Genomic DNA, 16,156 nt, shown 5'->3' on the forward strand with positions numbered 1-16,156 from the left:
TTAAAGAGTGATTTGGTGACAAAGTCCATATCCACATTTTATTTTTTCAAACGCTTATATTCTAAGAGCAGTATAATTAGCCTGTTTCGTAGAGTCTTAATCTTGTTGGAATAATGTTGTTCAAATAATTTCTTCAGTTTTTGTCTTAACATATCCAAAGATGGAAGATGATGACAATCTGGGATATTCAACATGATGTGAAAAAATTCTTCCCACACATCCAAATGAGGAAGCCTGAAGAGACAAAACCACAATGGATGAAATGGCTTCAATGTGCACAGAAACCTGTTCCTCCATCTACATTCCACAGATGTAGGCAGGTTAATAGGACAACTTCCTATTTGCAACTAAACAAACCAAGAATAGAAATATGGGATCTATTAAAATTCAAATATATCTTGTTCCAAAAATATGATTTAAAATAGCTTTTTAGCAATATCTCTTCAGTGGAAAAATTACGCTAAATTTTTTTCTTTTTTTTTCCTCTTTTAAAGAAAGTCAATCTGCTTTTGGCTTGTTGTGCATACCATATTGCCAGAATCTGATAATCTGGCTCCCTGAAACCTAACTGCATATGTGTCAAAACTGATTAGATAGGCTGCACTACCAAGAAGAGTTCCAGCCACTTACAGCAATTAAAGTTAACTGAAAAAAAAAAAACCCCTCCAAAACATGGAGAGAAGGGCTTGGGGAGAAAGCAGAACACACTAAAGTGGTACTCTAGGTGGAAACCGAGCCTCTATCATGAGGGGTTGCAGGATAGCTTTGGCCTTTTCTACTGGTGGCAATGGATGAAAGCCTTCTGAACAACCATCTAGTTCTTCATTATGAGCAAGAGAAACAAAGAGAAAGAATTTGCTGAATTTGATGACTTTATACAAAATAAAAACCATACCAAAATCTGGGCATGGTGGCACATGCCTTAGTCCCAGCATGTGGGAGGCAGAGGAAGGTGGCTCTCTATGAGATTGAGGCCAGCCTGGTCTACATATTGAGTTCCAGGCCAGCTGGGGCTATTGGGATAGCCCATCTAAAAAAAAAAAACCAAACCAAACCAAATGAAAACCGAAACCCAAACCAAGTTACCCTTACTAAGTTTCCCTTTGGGACTTGAGTCTAATACTGTACACTGTACATGATATTTATAAAAATTCTGCCAACTCCTCTTTTCTGTTTTGGAAGTGGTTGGGGAGAATGAGAGAAATCCTCACTAAATTTTCTCAATGAAGAATAAATATGCATAATTCCACTAGGCTATACACAAGTACACTTTTCTGTATGTTTTTATATCTCAAAAAAAGTTAGCAAAGTATAAAGATTTATAGAATATGCATGTATTGCATATTTGGATTCAATAAAGTATTGCCAGTAGGATATTCAGAGTGTTATGTTGACACTACACCAATCATTAATCTTTAAATATTTTATAAATAAATTTCAGTGAAAACTAAAGCCTATGGGCTGGACCTGAAAACCCTGTCCTGTAATAGGAAGCTGCCCCATTCTATTTATAATTTACAAAGCACCTTCACCTACATTATTTCCTTTTTCTTTAAGATTTGAGCAAAGTAGGATGAGCATTACTGTCATGTATATAAACAAGAAAACAAGCAAACAAAACCCTGAGGTTGGTTGACATTCAGTTTCCTATTAGTTAGGAGAAACAGTCATGTGTCCAGGATATCAACCACATGGCTAGGATCTTTCAATGATTTTGGGAAAGCACCGACTGTTAGGCTTACTCACTGCCTAATGGCAGGACTGTGCTCTGTCACCACACTGCCCAATACTTGGGCTTTCCATGCAATGGTAGAGCTCCTTTTTTCAGCTAGATAAAATTTATTATTTTGCCGTATTTACTGTTTTTTTCACTGCAGCACCAATGCTAATAATCTACCTTCTAAAAAGACCTTCAGGTTTCCAGACTCCGCCTTCATTTTTTACTTTCATGTAAGTACCAAAGAGCATACAGTATACTGATGCAGCAACTCCAAAGTAATCAACCTATGAAGAAAACAGATATATGTGACTTAAATAGTAACTTCTGTGTGAGTGTATTAAAATATATCTCCAACTTAGGAAACAATCTAAATAACTACAGGATTTTACTTTTAAAGAATTTTTAGGCAGGGTGTGGTGATACACGCCTCTAATCCCAGCACTCAGGAGGCAGAGGCAGGCAGATCTCTGTGAGTTCAAGGCCAGCCTGGTCTACTAGAAAAGTAGACCAAAAAGACCAAAAAAGAAAAAAAATCTGTTCAAGCTCTGCCTGAGGTTTCTATGAATGGTGACCATTATTATCTCTGAAGTGGCCCTTTGGAAAACTCTGTATCTTCCTTTCTTGAGCTAGTGACCCCCCCCCCCTTTGTTTTGCCATTTAGTACAAATACAACACTCTAATAGCTTGGAGATTCTTCCAACTCCCTCCCTTGGGACTCTGGTGGTCATTGTATGGCTGCACCCCAATGCCTCTATGTGATATGTTCATAACTGAAAAGAACATTCTAGTACGGTCCAAATTTGTAGGACAGCAGACCATCTACATCCTTATCTCCAGCTCAGCATTCATACCACCTGAAGCTTGACTGGCAGCAACAGACTAGATAAGGACCTCACTTGTCTACCCTTTACTATGGGTTCCTGGAAGCCACAGCTCTCACCTGGAAACTGGGCAGCTGGTTTTGTTGACCCAGGCTCAAAAACCTTTATAACTATCCTAATTAGTAGTATCCTCTTTACTTGTCAGCTGATAATCTCTCTTGTTAAAAATTCTGAAAGTTTCCTTTAGGTTAACAGTGATCCATTTCTAATACCTCTTAGATCAGGCATCACATCCAGGAGTAAGTTGGATTACACTATCTGTAACAATCAAGTCAGTCTTGCCAAGGCACATAGAACACTTGCTCAATTCTGCCTAGGGTTGGTTAACCCTCACCATAAAGGAAACCATGCTAATTAATCTGAACAAAGCTGACTCTGTAGAATGAATTCCTTTCTAAAGGGTTCACGAGTCATTTAATAGTTTTTCCTTAGGGTCAAACTCATAAAATATATTTGCTTTCCTTTTCTGTTAACAGAATCTGTAACAAGAATGAGAAAGGAATACTCATCAGAAGTAGAATTTCATCTTCTCCTTTAGTCTACACCCCACCTCTCCTTCAGTTACTCAAGAGGCCAGTTCAAACTGTTTAGACCCCTAAGTTAATTATGAAAGTATGGTAAAGGTAGTAAGGAAATGCTTTCAAACCTCTTGCTTTCCTTCCGTACCTGGTAGTTCCATGACTTGCCACTGAGCATCTCAGGACACTGAAAACCAGAAGTTTCACACTTTGCTGTAAATGTAGTTCCTTTCGGGAAAAGTTTCATATCTATACTCTGACCAAGGTCAATCAGTGCCAAGCCAGCACCTAAATCGTCATCTTCACCATCTTGTTCCAAAAATCTAGATTAAATACAAATAAGGACCAGGATCCATGAGCACAAATAACAAAACAGTATCAGTGAAAAGTTAGGGAAGAACTCCACTATACATATCATACTTACCTGTTTCCCAGTATGAAGTTGTCTGGCTTAATGTCTCCATGAATGATTTCACAATTGTGGACTTGTTCAATCATAAACAGCATTTTGATAGCAAAAGAGATGACGAGAGCCTGGGGCATCACTTTCTCAGGGGTATTTTTATAGAGGTTAATGGCATTCTAAAAATAATGCAAATGGTATCTTAAGTTGGTTCCATAGGATTAATGAAACTTCAGTTCAAGGGCTCTAAGAGCCCTACTCTCCACTCCAACAAAAGGTCCAATTATGAAAATACATGCAAGGTACAAACGAAAAATACACATAAATTTCAGATTCATATCATAAAAGTGAGACACTTACTAATAATGTTCCATAGCTATAAAGTTCTCCTACTAATATGCTGCCATTCTGGAATAAGTGAGCAGAATAAAATTTGATAAACATGTGTCGTACTGCTGGCTTCAGTCTTTCCATTAGCTGAGTCCCAATGTAGAATTCCCAAGGGTTGGCAGGCCTCTGAACCTGCAAATTGAACCATATGTGTGACATCCATATTCACATTCTGTAAAAGGATAGCAAGAAAGCAACCTCTTCCCAGTAAAGGATGTAGGACAGAAAGTGATGACAAGCAGTATGGGGGCTTGCGATAAGACAATTTTAGTGGTGAAGTAATTCTGAGTCCTTACAGGATAGTTGTGCTTAACTGTTGCCTACAAACCTCACTGAGAATTACACTTTTAAGGGGAGGGAGTGGGTGGGGCGAGACTAACCCAAGTTCTGAAATTCATCTCTTCACTATACAAAAAGCTACATTTACCTTTAAAACACATTTCTCTTTACTTTTGGTATCATTTATATCTCCATGAGTAGCTTCATAGACTTGAGCAAAGGCCCCTTCTCCAATAAGGTGATTCACATAGACCAGCGAAGAACCTTGGAAGATAAGATGTGGAACTTGTCAAAATGACAAAGAAGCATAAGGACTATCAAAATGAATTCTTGATGCTTGAACTACTTTATTAAGATGGATATGAAATAATCCCCTGGGATATGCTTTTCTAGAACTAAATGAAAGTATAACAAATACTTGCCATGAAAGAGCCCCCTTGGCAAATTCTCTGTAGGAGAGCAGCAAAAGCTGTTCTGATGGCCCAGTATACTTAGACATGTGCCTTGCCCTTCATAATACTTGTGATGCCTGTTTGCACAATTCTTAAGATGATGAGAAGAACATGGGGTATCTTCTGTAAAGCTTTTTGGAAAATGTACATACTTTAGAACAGAATAAAAAGGGGGAAGCATAACTGTACCAATATTTGTAACAGTTTAAAATGTTCAAGTGAACTGTGTATTTTAGAATAGTTTTTAGAGCAAAGATATAGGGGTTCTTCACATTCTGCACTTAATTTCCTCTGCTGTTAACTTTCATATGTTATTCATAACCATGGTAAGTTTGGCATTAAAAAGAATAATCAGAGGTATGCTACTGCTAATTAAAATCCATACTTTATATTTCACGAGCTTTCCTGTGTTCCAGTATACATATTTAGAATCATTTCTCCTTAGCTGCTTCTGTGCTATGACAGCATCTTGCCTTTTCTTGTTTTCTATAATCTTGACAGTAATAAAGATCATTGGTCAGTAGGATGCAGTAGGATGTCCTTCAAAGTTGGCTTGTTTTATATTTTTTCTTTTGGTTATTGGTCTTGAGGGAAAAGACCAGGGAAAGATGTAAAAGTTCTTAAATTAAAAATCTTTTAAAGAAGCTGGGAGTGGTGGAGCACACCTTTAATCCCAGCACTTGGAAGGCAGAGGCAGGCGGATCTTTGTTTGAGGCCAGCCTGGTCTACACAGTGAGTTCCAGGATAGCTGGGGCTACAAGGAGACCCTGTCTCAAAAAAAAAAAAAAAAAAAAAAAAAAATTATAAATCATTTTAGATTAACAAGAAAAAAGAAACCCGAACAACTGAAAATCAACAATTCTTATAGCCACCAGAAAACTAGACATGAGGCCATCTCCTTCCACAAAACTGGGGAGATACACAGGATACAAAGAATCACAGCTTGTCATAGCAGAAGTCTATGACATTAGGAGATAGTAAGGAGGGATTACAGTGGGAAGGACTGTATGTCTAAGACTTTACTAAGGAAGTCATCTAGATCTAAGGAAATCCAAAGAAAACAGGAACTTGATCCCTAGCAAGATAAGCATAAACCTCAGCCATGCGTGGAGGCTCACACCTGTAATCCTAGTTTGAGAAGCTGAGACAGGAGAATTGTCAAAATGTGAGGCCAGCCTAGGCTACATAGTAAATTTCAGGCCAGTCTGGGCTAAATGAGACCCTGTCTCAATAATCAAACAAGAAAGCATAAATCTCACAGTAAAGCCTATTTATTTCAGTTCCTATTATATCAGGTCTATCTTGCAACAAAAAATTATAAGACACATTAAAAGATAAAAACACAGCTTGGGGGCTGGAGATGTAGCTTAGTAGTAGCACATCTCACCTTGTGTGTGGCCCTGAGTCCAATTCCCAGTATATTGCAAAATCCTAAAACCAAACAACTAACCAATCAAATAAACAACAACAAGAAAACCAACAAAACACTGCTTTAGGAGACAAAGCAAACATCAGAAGCAGGCACAGAGATGGCAGAGATTTTAGAATTATCAGGCCAGGATTAAATATACACAGACACATACCTGGGCTCTAATAGAAAAGGGAAACAATGCCTAAGACCAAATGGGTCATGTAAAGAGACAGAGGGAAACTCTGAGAAGCAAAAGGAAATGTTAGAAATAAAAAAGCTTCACTGTAAAAGAATGCTTTTAATGAATTCATCAGTAGACTATATGTGGCTGGGAAAACAATCAGTAAGCTAGAAGATAGAGCAAAAGGATCTTTGAAGACTGGAATTCAGAAAGAAAAGAAAAATAAAAAAGAAACAGTATTTAAGAACAGTGGGACAACAACCAAAAGTGTAACATGTCCAGACTGGGAATGCCCAAAGGCAGACAGAAAGGACAGAAGAAACATTTGGAGTAATGATGGCTTAGAGTTTTCCAAAATTAATGAACCAGATCCAGGAAGCTTAGAAGACCTTAGGATAAGTATCAAAATTCTGTATCTTATCATATCTTATTGAAAATACAGAAAATCAAAGACAGAAAAAAATTTGAAAACAGCTAGGCAAAAATATCTATGAAAGAAGAAAGGATAAATACCTCAGATTTCTCCTCAGAAACCATATTTTTTTTTTTTAAAAAAAAAAAAAAAGGGAGTAAGGGGCTGGAGAGATGGGTTGGTGATTAAGAATACACACTGCTCCTGCAGAGATCCCAAGTTTGGTTCCTAGCACCCATATCAAATGGCTCATAACCACTGGTAACTCAGGTTCCAGGGGGATCGGATGCCGCTGGCCTCTTGGGGGCTCCAGCACTCAGGTGCACATACTGACACACAGACACATAATTAAAAATAATAAAAAGAAATCTCTAAAAAATATTTTATTTATGTTTTGCATACAAGTGTATTGCTCACATGTAACTGCACTTGTGTTGTACAATACCTGTGGAGGTAAAAGAACCATTGGATCCCCGTAGACCTGAAGTTACAGATAGTTGTTAACCACCTTAGGATAAGTCAGTGTGTGGAATCGAACCTGGGTCCTCTGCAAAAGCAGCCAGTGCTCTTAAACACTGAGTCACCTCAGCCCCCTCCCCCCCGGAGGGGTTGTGATGTTAAAGATTTATTTATTTTTTAATGTATATAAATGTTTGCCTACATGTATGTGCATCATATGTGTGCCTGGTGCCTGTAGAGACCAGAAGGCGGCACTGGATTTTCTGGAACTGGAGTTAGAGATAGTTATTAGCTACCATGTGGGTACTGGGAACTGAACTCAGGTCCTCTGTGAGTCATCTTTCCAGCCCCATTATAATAAAAATAAATTAAAAAAAAAAAAAAAGAGAAGTAAAACTAGTTGAAGACTCGAAACATACATACCACTAGCCAAGAATTCTGCAATGAGTAAAATCATTCTGTGAGAATAAAGACTTTCTCATACAAAACTTAAGGGAACTTGTCACTAGTACATCTATACGGCAAGAAATATTATAAGAAATTCTTTAGAGAGCAACTATGTAGTGAATGGATATAAATATGGTTAGTGAAATGATTGACAGTAATATTCTAAGGAATGGGAGGGAGGAAATGATAATATTGTAATGTGGTACTTGAACAATCTATGAAGAGACAGTGCTGTTTGAAAGTGGTCTCTGATTAGTTATAACTTACAAACAACAGGGCAACCAATTAAGCAATTTTTTAGAAGGTGTGATTGATATGGCAAGAGAAAATGAAATATGAATATGAAATAACTCACTTAGAGCCAGAGAAGCGTGAAAGAAAAATACACACACAAAGAAAGAGGGTAGAGACAGCCTGAGAGGGTGGTTTCGGACATCCATCAGTGTAGAGGCTCTGATCTCAGCAGAGAGTGCCAAGGTTAAGGCAGAGGGCCTGAGATCCTAACAGACAGCCTGAGAGGGTGGGTTCGGACCTCTATTGGTATAGTGGATCACATATCAGCAGACCACCAGAGATTGCCTAGTTCTGGCCTCCCTCTGGCCTCCATCTAACAGAGGGCCTGAGAGCCCCCATCCTGCCTCCAAGTGGTGGTGAGCTTCCCCCAATTGCGCCATACCCACCCCCCCTACCATTTCCTGAGGCCCCCTCCCAAGGCCCCAGGGCAGATCTGGCTTTTGTAGGCTAAGGCTGAGAGCCTAGCAGACAGCCTGAGAGGGTGGGTATGGACCTCCATGGGTGTAGAGGCTCTGATCTAAGCAGACCCCCCCCAGAGAATGCCAAGTTCTGGCCTCCCTCAGGCAGAGGACCTAAGAACACAGGGGACTGCCTAAGAGCCCCGGGATCCTGCCTCCAAATGGTGAAGGAAGCCTGAGTGTACCTGACTGGAACCTGAACTGGGCTTCTGTGGGTACTCCTGAATGGCTGATCTGAAGCCATCAGTTCCCTCTAAAATTAAACCTGAGAGAACCTGAACCCTGTAACAACCAGCTTTACATAACCAAAGGATTTAGGCGCCCGGATAATACAAACAGAAGCATACTTCAACTTAATTATCATATCAGAATCATAAACAACAAAAGAAATTCACATGCCAACACCACAACAAAGGAATAATAAAATGGAAAGCCAAAACACTATGTCCCCACCAAACTCCACCAATCCTGTAAAAGAGTTCTACAAGGAGAAACCCCTAGAGATAACCTTGGACACTGAATTTAAAAGAACAATCATAAACACGATCAAGGAATTAAATGAACTTAAAGAATGCACAAAAACAAATCAAGAGCTGAAAGAAGATAGGGATAAACTTCTGAATGAATTCACAAAAGAGATAGAAACATAGAAGAAAACTCAGAAAAGAAGGAAGTGCAAAACTCAGTAAGACAACTTGAAACACACAGGAGAAAGCCTCACCACTAGAATGAAGGAAATGGAAAACAGAATATCAGCACTGGAGGATAAAGTTAAGAATTGGACCACTCAAGCAAAGATTATAGAAAATTTTTAAAAACACAGGAATGGAATATGCAAGAGATGTGGGACACCAGGAAAAGACCAAATCTATGGATCATAGGAATAGAGGAAGGAGAAGAATTTCAGGTTAATGGTGTTGACCAGATCTTAAACAGGATTGTAGAAGAGAATTTTCCAAAATTAAGGAAAGACATCCCCATACAAATACAGGAAGGAGAGTACTGAAAGCTGCAAAAGAAAAACAACAAGTCACATACAAAGGAAAGCCCATCAGAATTACAGCTGACTTACCAATACAAGCTATAAAAGCCAGAAGAGCCTGGACCAAAGTATTTCCAGTTCTACATGACAATAGATGCCAGCCCAGAATACTTTACCCAGCAAAAATGTCTATTATAGTTGAGGGGGAAAGAAAAATCTTCCATGACACGAATAGCCTGAAAGAAAACATGTCCACAAAACCAGCCCTTCAAAGACTACTTAAAGCAACACAGAGAGCAGAAACAACTATTCCCCAGGGGCAACAAAAGAAAATAAAGGTGATAGGGCTCAGATCTAGGCAACCCCAGACCCAGAAACCATGAGGCTCCTTAAGAGAAAGTGAGTCAACCAACTCCCAGCCACCTGGGAGCCCCTGGTGGCTCCCAAAAGGAGCCCCTGGGAAATTAATGACCAACGTATTGTGATCACCAGAGCATGCCCCACAGGCTGACAAACAGGTTTCCCAAGCCCTTGGCTGCAGTTAATTCCTGGAACTCTGTAATTGTAGAAAAACATATTTTACAGTGCATGTTTTCCCCAATATGCTTCACCAGGTACAGCCCCCAAGCCCTCCATTGAGCAAGCAGCCCCCAAAACAGTCCCAAAGAGCAGAAAAAAATACTCCCTTTTTCCTCATTCTTTCCTTTTATAAGCTACCCCTCTGCAGCCCTTAGGCTGCTAGTTCTTCCTCACACCCTAGTTGAGGACCAGCCCGTCAAACCTAATTAAACTCTTGCTTTGCCAGAGTCCTCCTTGTTTCCCTTTCACAGAGATCCTGACCCTTGCCACCTTTTTAATCTAACAAAAGGTATCATCTAGGAAACACAAAATAGAGAACAAAAACAGCAATCAAAATGACACCAACCAATACACATCTTTCAATAATAACCTTAAATATTAATGGACTGAACTCCCCAGTCAAAAGACACAGGCTAAGTGAATTAAGAAACAAAATCTTGCCAGGCATGGTGGCGCACACCTTTGATCCGCCCACTCAGGAGGCAGAGACAGGCGGATCTCTGTGAATTCAAGGCCACCCTGGTGTAGTCAGCTCCAGGACAGCTAGGGCTACAGAGAGACCCTGTCTCAGAAAGACCGAAAAAAAAAAAAAAAAACATATATATCTCTTTGTTGTCTGCAAGAAACCCATCTCACCTTCAAGGACAGGCACTACCCTAATTAAAAAGGATGGAAAAGAATATTCCAAGCAATTGGGGCTGGAGAGATGGCTCAGCAGTTAAGAACACTGGTTGTTCTTGCAGAAGACCTGGGTTTAAATCTCAGCACCCAAATGGCAGCTAACAACTGTCCATGACTCCAGTCCCAGGGGATCCAACGGCCTCTTCTGACCACCGCAGGCATTGCACAACACAGGTGCACTTACCTACATGCAGGCAATATATGCATACATATAAAATTAAAAATAAATTTTAAAAAAAGTCAAGCAAATGGCAGGGGTTGCAATTCTAATATCTGACAAAATAGACTTCAAAGTAACTAATCAGAAGAGATAAGGAGGGTCATCATTCTGATCAAAGGAACAGTTAACCAAGAAGATATTACATTCCATAACATATATGCACCAAACTCTGGTGCAACCAAATTCATAAAAACAACACTACAGGACTTTAAAACACAGATTAACTCCAATTCCTCCAATAGTAGGGAACTTCAATATTCCACTGTCTCTATTAGACAGGTTAACTGGACAAAGAATAAACAGAGAGACCTCAGAATTAAATGATACCCTACATCAAATGGACCTAACAGACATCTTTCGAATATTTGACCCAAGCACCAAAGAACACACTTTCTACTCAGCAACCCATGGAACTTTTTCAAAGATTGACCACATACTGGGCCACCAAACAAACCTCAACAAATACAAAAAAAAATTGAAATAATCCCATGCATTCAATCAGACCACAATGCAATAAAGCTCAAAATCAACACTGGACAAAGCCCTAGCACTACACGAACTCATGGCACTTGAACAACATACTCCTAAACAATGAGTGTGTCAAAGAAAAAATTAAGAAAAAAATAAAAGAATTCCTGGAATTCAACAAAAAGGACAATACAACACAACATAAACCTCTGGGACACATTAAAACCAGTCCTAAGAGGGAAGTTTATAGCTCTAAGTGCCTGCATTAAAAAATTAGAGTGCAAATAAATGAACTAACATTGCAACTCAAGACACTGGAAAGGCAAAAAGAAATGAACCCCAAAACCAGCAGAAGAGAAGAAATAACAAAAATCAATGCAGAAATTAATGAAAAAGAAACAAAGAAAACAATACAAAGAATCAATGAATCTAAGAGCTGGTTCTCTGAAAAGCTAAACAGATAGACAAACCCTTAGCCCAGTAACCAAATGAAAGAACAAATCCAAATCAACAAAATCAGAGATGAAAGGGGAAACATCACAACAGACACTAAAAAGATCCAGACCATTATAAGGGAATATTTTAAAAACCTATACGCTACTAAATCTGAAAATCTAAAAGAAATGGATGGATATCTGAAATCATGGGAACCACCAAAGTTAAACCAAGAAGAGATCAACAGTTTAAACAGACCCATAACATATAAGGAAATTGAAACAGTAATACAAAGCCTCCCAACTAAAAAAAGCTCAAGCCCAGATGGATTTACAACAGAATTCTACCAGACATTTAAAAAAGACCTCATTCAAAATGATAGAAACAGAGGGGGAACTCTCTACTCCTTTTCAACACAGTGCTTGAAACTCTTGCTAGAGCAATAAGACAGGAGAAGAAAATTAAAGGAGTACTAATTGGAAGAGATCAAATATCACTTTTTGCAGATGATATGACACTGTACCTAAGAGATCCCAAAAGTCCACCAGAAAACTCCTAGAACTGATCAACACTTTCAGTATAGTGGCAGGTTATAAAATCAATCTACAAAAATCAGTAGCCTTTATATATACCAATAACAAGCAACTGGAGAAAGAATACAGGAAAATGCTACTATTCACAATTGCTACAAAAAAAAAAAAAAATCTTGGAATAAAACTGACCCAAGACAAAGATCTCTACAATGAAAATTTTAAATTGTTAAAGAAAGAGACTAAGGAAGACACCAGGAGGTTGAAGGACCTCCCATGCTCATGGATTGGAAGAATTAATATTGTGAAAATGACCATCCTACCAAAAGCAATATATAGATTCAGTGCAATCCCAATTAAAATCCTCATGACATACTTCACAGAATTAGAAAAAATCATCTTTAAATTCATATGGAAGCACAAAGACCCTGGATAGCCAAAGCAACCTTGGGCACAAAGAGCAATGCTGGGGGGATTACTATACCAGATCTCAAAGTATACTACAGAGCCACAGTCATAAAAACAGCATGGTACTGGCACAAAAATAGACACAACGATCAATGGAACATCACTGAAGATCCAAACTCGAGTACAATTTCAGCCACCTGATATTTGACAAAGGTGCCAAGAACACAATGGGAAAGACAGCATCTTCAACAAATGGTGCTGGAAAAACTGGATCTCCACCTGTAGAAGAATGAAACTAGATCCTTACCGTTCACCTTGCACAAAAGTCAACTCCAAATGGATTAAAGACTCAATGTGAAACTGGAAACCCTGAAACTATTGGAAGAAAATATTGGCAGTAACTTACAAGATATAGGTGTAGGAAAGGATTTTGGACATCAGACAGAAGCTGCTCAGGAATTAAGGTCAACAATCAACAAGTGGGACCTCATTAAAGTAAAAAGCTTCTATACAGCAAAAGAAAGAATAAAAAAACCCACAGAATGGGAAAAAATCTTTGCCAGTGACACATCTGACAGAGGTTTAACATCCAGAATATATAAAAAACTAAAAAAAAAAAAAAAAATTCGAGAAACCAAATAACCCAATTAAAAGATGGGCTAAAGATCTAAACAGAGAGTTCTCAAAGGAAGAAATAAAGATGGCTAAGAAACATCTCAAAAAGTGTTCAACATCATTAATAATTAGGGAAATACAAATTACAACCACCCTAAGGTATCGCCTTATCCCAATCAGACTGGCTAGGATCAAGAGAACAAATGATACCAAATCCTGGCAAGGATGTGGAGAAAGGGGAACTCTCATTCACTGCTATAATAGGATTGCAAACTTGTGCAACCGCTATGGAAAAGAGTGTGGAGAACTCTTAAAACAATGAGCCTACCATGTGATCCGGTTATATCACTCCTTGGCATATACCCAAAGGACTCATCCTATTGTAAAGCCACTTGTACAACCATGTTTGTTGCTGCTCTTTTCACAATAGCTAAGAAATGGAAGCAACCTAAGTGCCCCTCAACTGATGAGTGGTTAACAAAAATGTGGTATATTTACAAGATGGAGTTCTGTTCAGCAGTAAAGAAAGATGAAATAATGAAATTTGCAGGTAAATGGATGGATCTAGAAACTATTATACTAAGTGACGTAACACAGACTCAGGAAAACAAACAACATATGTTCTCCCTCATATGTGGCTCCTAGTACCAAATCCTTTGAAAGTCCAGGTTCTTTTAATAAGATGATGCTATACAGCAGTCCCTTCTGCACAAAATAACTACCATCCTCATGACTTCACCTGAGCCTGATCACTAAACATTGTCACAATTGGGCTTATTGACAGTTGTGCTCATTCATTAAAGGCGAGCCAAGCAGGGTCATTGGATCCTCACTGGAGTATCCAGCCACTCTTCCCAGCCAACTGTATGTAATTTTATCCTAGTGACACATGGCCTCCTGCATTTGGGGAGGGCTAAAGTAAAGTACAATCTGGGGAAGGCTAGGAAGAGAAGTCATGACCCATACTGGGTTAAGGCTTTCCAGTGTGCATACCCTCAGGTCATAATACACCTCAGCAACCCCTCAGTTATCTGGTAAATAATTTCAGTAAATTCATTGGTTCCCCAGTGAAACTTTAATCAAACACTGACTTGACACTAGAACCATAAAAGGTAATTAAGCATTGCTTAACATCCCCAGGAAAAGAAGTCTCACAACACATGGAAAATTTATTTGTTAATACTATTATGTCTCATAATTATTTAAAAAAGAGAAAATGGGAATGTAAAAGATGTTAAAAGGATATGGGAAATGGAGATACTTTCCAAAATAAACAAAAAATGAGAAAGCCTAAGCAAGTGATGAAGATCTGTCTAGGTTTGTTATATATAAAGGATGAAACAAAAATAATATACACATAATCTTAAAATTTCTATGGTCATAGTTTAGTCAACTACTTTAAGGAACAAAATATATATCTAGTCAAAGTTTATCTGAGAATATTTGGTTTTTTACTCAAGCCTTATCTACATAACACATGATAATTAAAAGTACCAGACTGGTAGAACTAACCTTATTGGATGTTTAACAGCTATAGTTTGAAGCCTATACTAATGTGGTCAGAGGGACTTAGAGGACAGTTTTTTGCCCCTTGCCCTCCAAGGTCAACAGAGTTCCAGGGGACCATGGAACATCTTTCAAAATTTCCTGTTAACTGTGGTGAGTCACCTGTCTTCTTGTTGAGGGAGGACATGGAGACCCCACTAGATGTCCAGTCTACAAAGAGGAGGGTCAACTCAGAGGAAACATCTCATTCATGCTTCCAAGTGAAGCCAGACATGGTCAAGCAGGACCTTTGACTTATCTTCACATAGATGGAACTGGTAAAAGAAAGGGAGCCAAGAGCTCCCAAGCCCATGTGACTCCTAGGAATAGATCCTCAAATGACCTTAAGTATAAAAATAGATTTATTTGGGCCAACTGCATGTTCTTAAACACCCAAAAGGAAAGTATTAACTAAAGAGTAAAGTCATCAGTATATTTCAAGAGTTAAAGGGATTACACGTCTCAGACATTAGGCTTAAGTCTATATAAAAAGTTATTTAGACAATTATTTCTCATTGATGATTTTGTTCCTAACCAGAAAGTGCTGCTCAGATGTAAGACTTCAAATCTTGGTCTCCAATACTGTAGTGCCCACCTGTAGCTAAGGGGGACAACCAGCTATTGTTCTAAAGCAATGGATACATTTGTTCCCCCACGCCCCATCTAGAAGCCTTTGAGAGGGAACTGACACTGATTCTAACCACTCCAATAGCTATCAAAATACCTGAAAGCCTTGGAAGACAAAAGAAAAACAAGGAGGAACCCAATAGAGGGAAGCTTTCTGAAGCCCTTGACAAGAAATTCCAATGGACTCTCTTATGAACATTTGAAAATTGCCCTGTTCTGACTTTTCTAGTTCCCTGCCTAGAACTTGTAATGCTAATTACTCTTGCCTTAACTTCTTCACATCTCCTATTCACGATTCAAAGATTTTCTGCTCCCCTTAGAGATAAGAGGTATGCAATTTGGGAGTCTTTTAGATAAACCCACTGACGGGGCACTCCAGTTGCCTCACCCTGTGTCCCTGTTCAGCATGGAAGAAGCCAGAGTGGTCTGTATCTCTATTCTCTATTGGCAATTTGGGTAACCTGTTCAGAGGATGATGTGATAAGAATAGGAGGTAGGAATTGGCTAGGCAGTTAAGGTAAAAAGACCACAAAAAAAAGTAGCCAGTTTCTTGGCTAAAACACAAAATGTCCTTGGGCCTCTTAGCAACACACTGTGTTACAAAGGCCAAAAATGTTGAAAGTATTTGGGAGCTTGTATCTAATCCTTGAAAGATTTTAGGGTTACCTCTTCAGAGGGGAAAATGTTGGAGGGGAGGGAGTGGGCATGGATTTGATCAAAATACCTTATATACATGTATGAAATTCTCAATAAAGTTTTTG

The 16,156-nt window shown here is 38.8% G+C and overlaps 1 protein-coding gene across 1 annotated transcript in view; it reads right to left on the reverse strand.

Annotated features, from left to right (window-relative positions):
* Window positions 1-24: 24 nt before the first annotated feature.
* Bub1 (BUB1 mitotic checkpoint serine/threonine kinase) overlaps window positions 25-16,156 on the reverse strand; it is a 62,295-nt gene continuing 46,163 nt past the window's right edge. Inside the window, exons 16-21 of the mRNA XM_008849218.3 lie at window positions 4,340-4,476; window positions 3,883-4,044; window positions 3,544-3,701; window positions 3,268-3,442; window positions 1,898-2,004; window positions 25-234 (exon numbers count right to left, since the gene is read on the reverse strand). Coding sequence (XP_008847440.1) covers window positions 39-234; window positions 1,898-2,004; window positions 3,268-3,442; window positions 3,544-3,701; window positions 3,883-4,044; window positions 4,340-4,476 — 935 coding nt within the window. The 3' untranslated portion in view covers window positions 25-38. The remainder of the gene's footprint in view (window positions 235-1,897; window positions 2,005-3,267; window positions 3,443-3,543; window positions 3,702-3,882; window positions 4,045-4,339; window positions 4,477-16,156) is intronic.

Source organism: Nannospalax galili, unplaced genomic scaffold (assembly GCF_000622305.1).
Source record: "Nannospalax galili isolate Female #2095 unplaced genomic scaffold, S.galili_v1.0 scaffold3085, whole genome shotgun sequence".
Taxonomy (NCBI): domain Eukaryota; kingdom Metazoa; phylum Chordata; class Mammalia; order Rodentia; family Spalacidae; genus Nannospalax; species Nannospalax galili.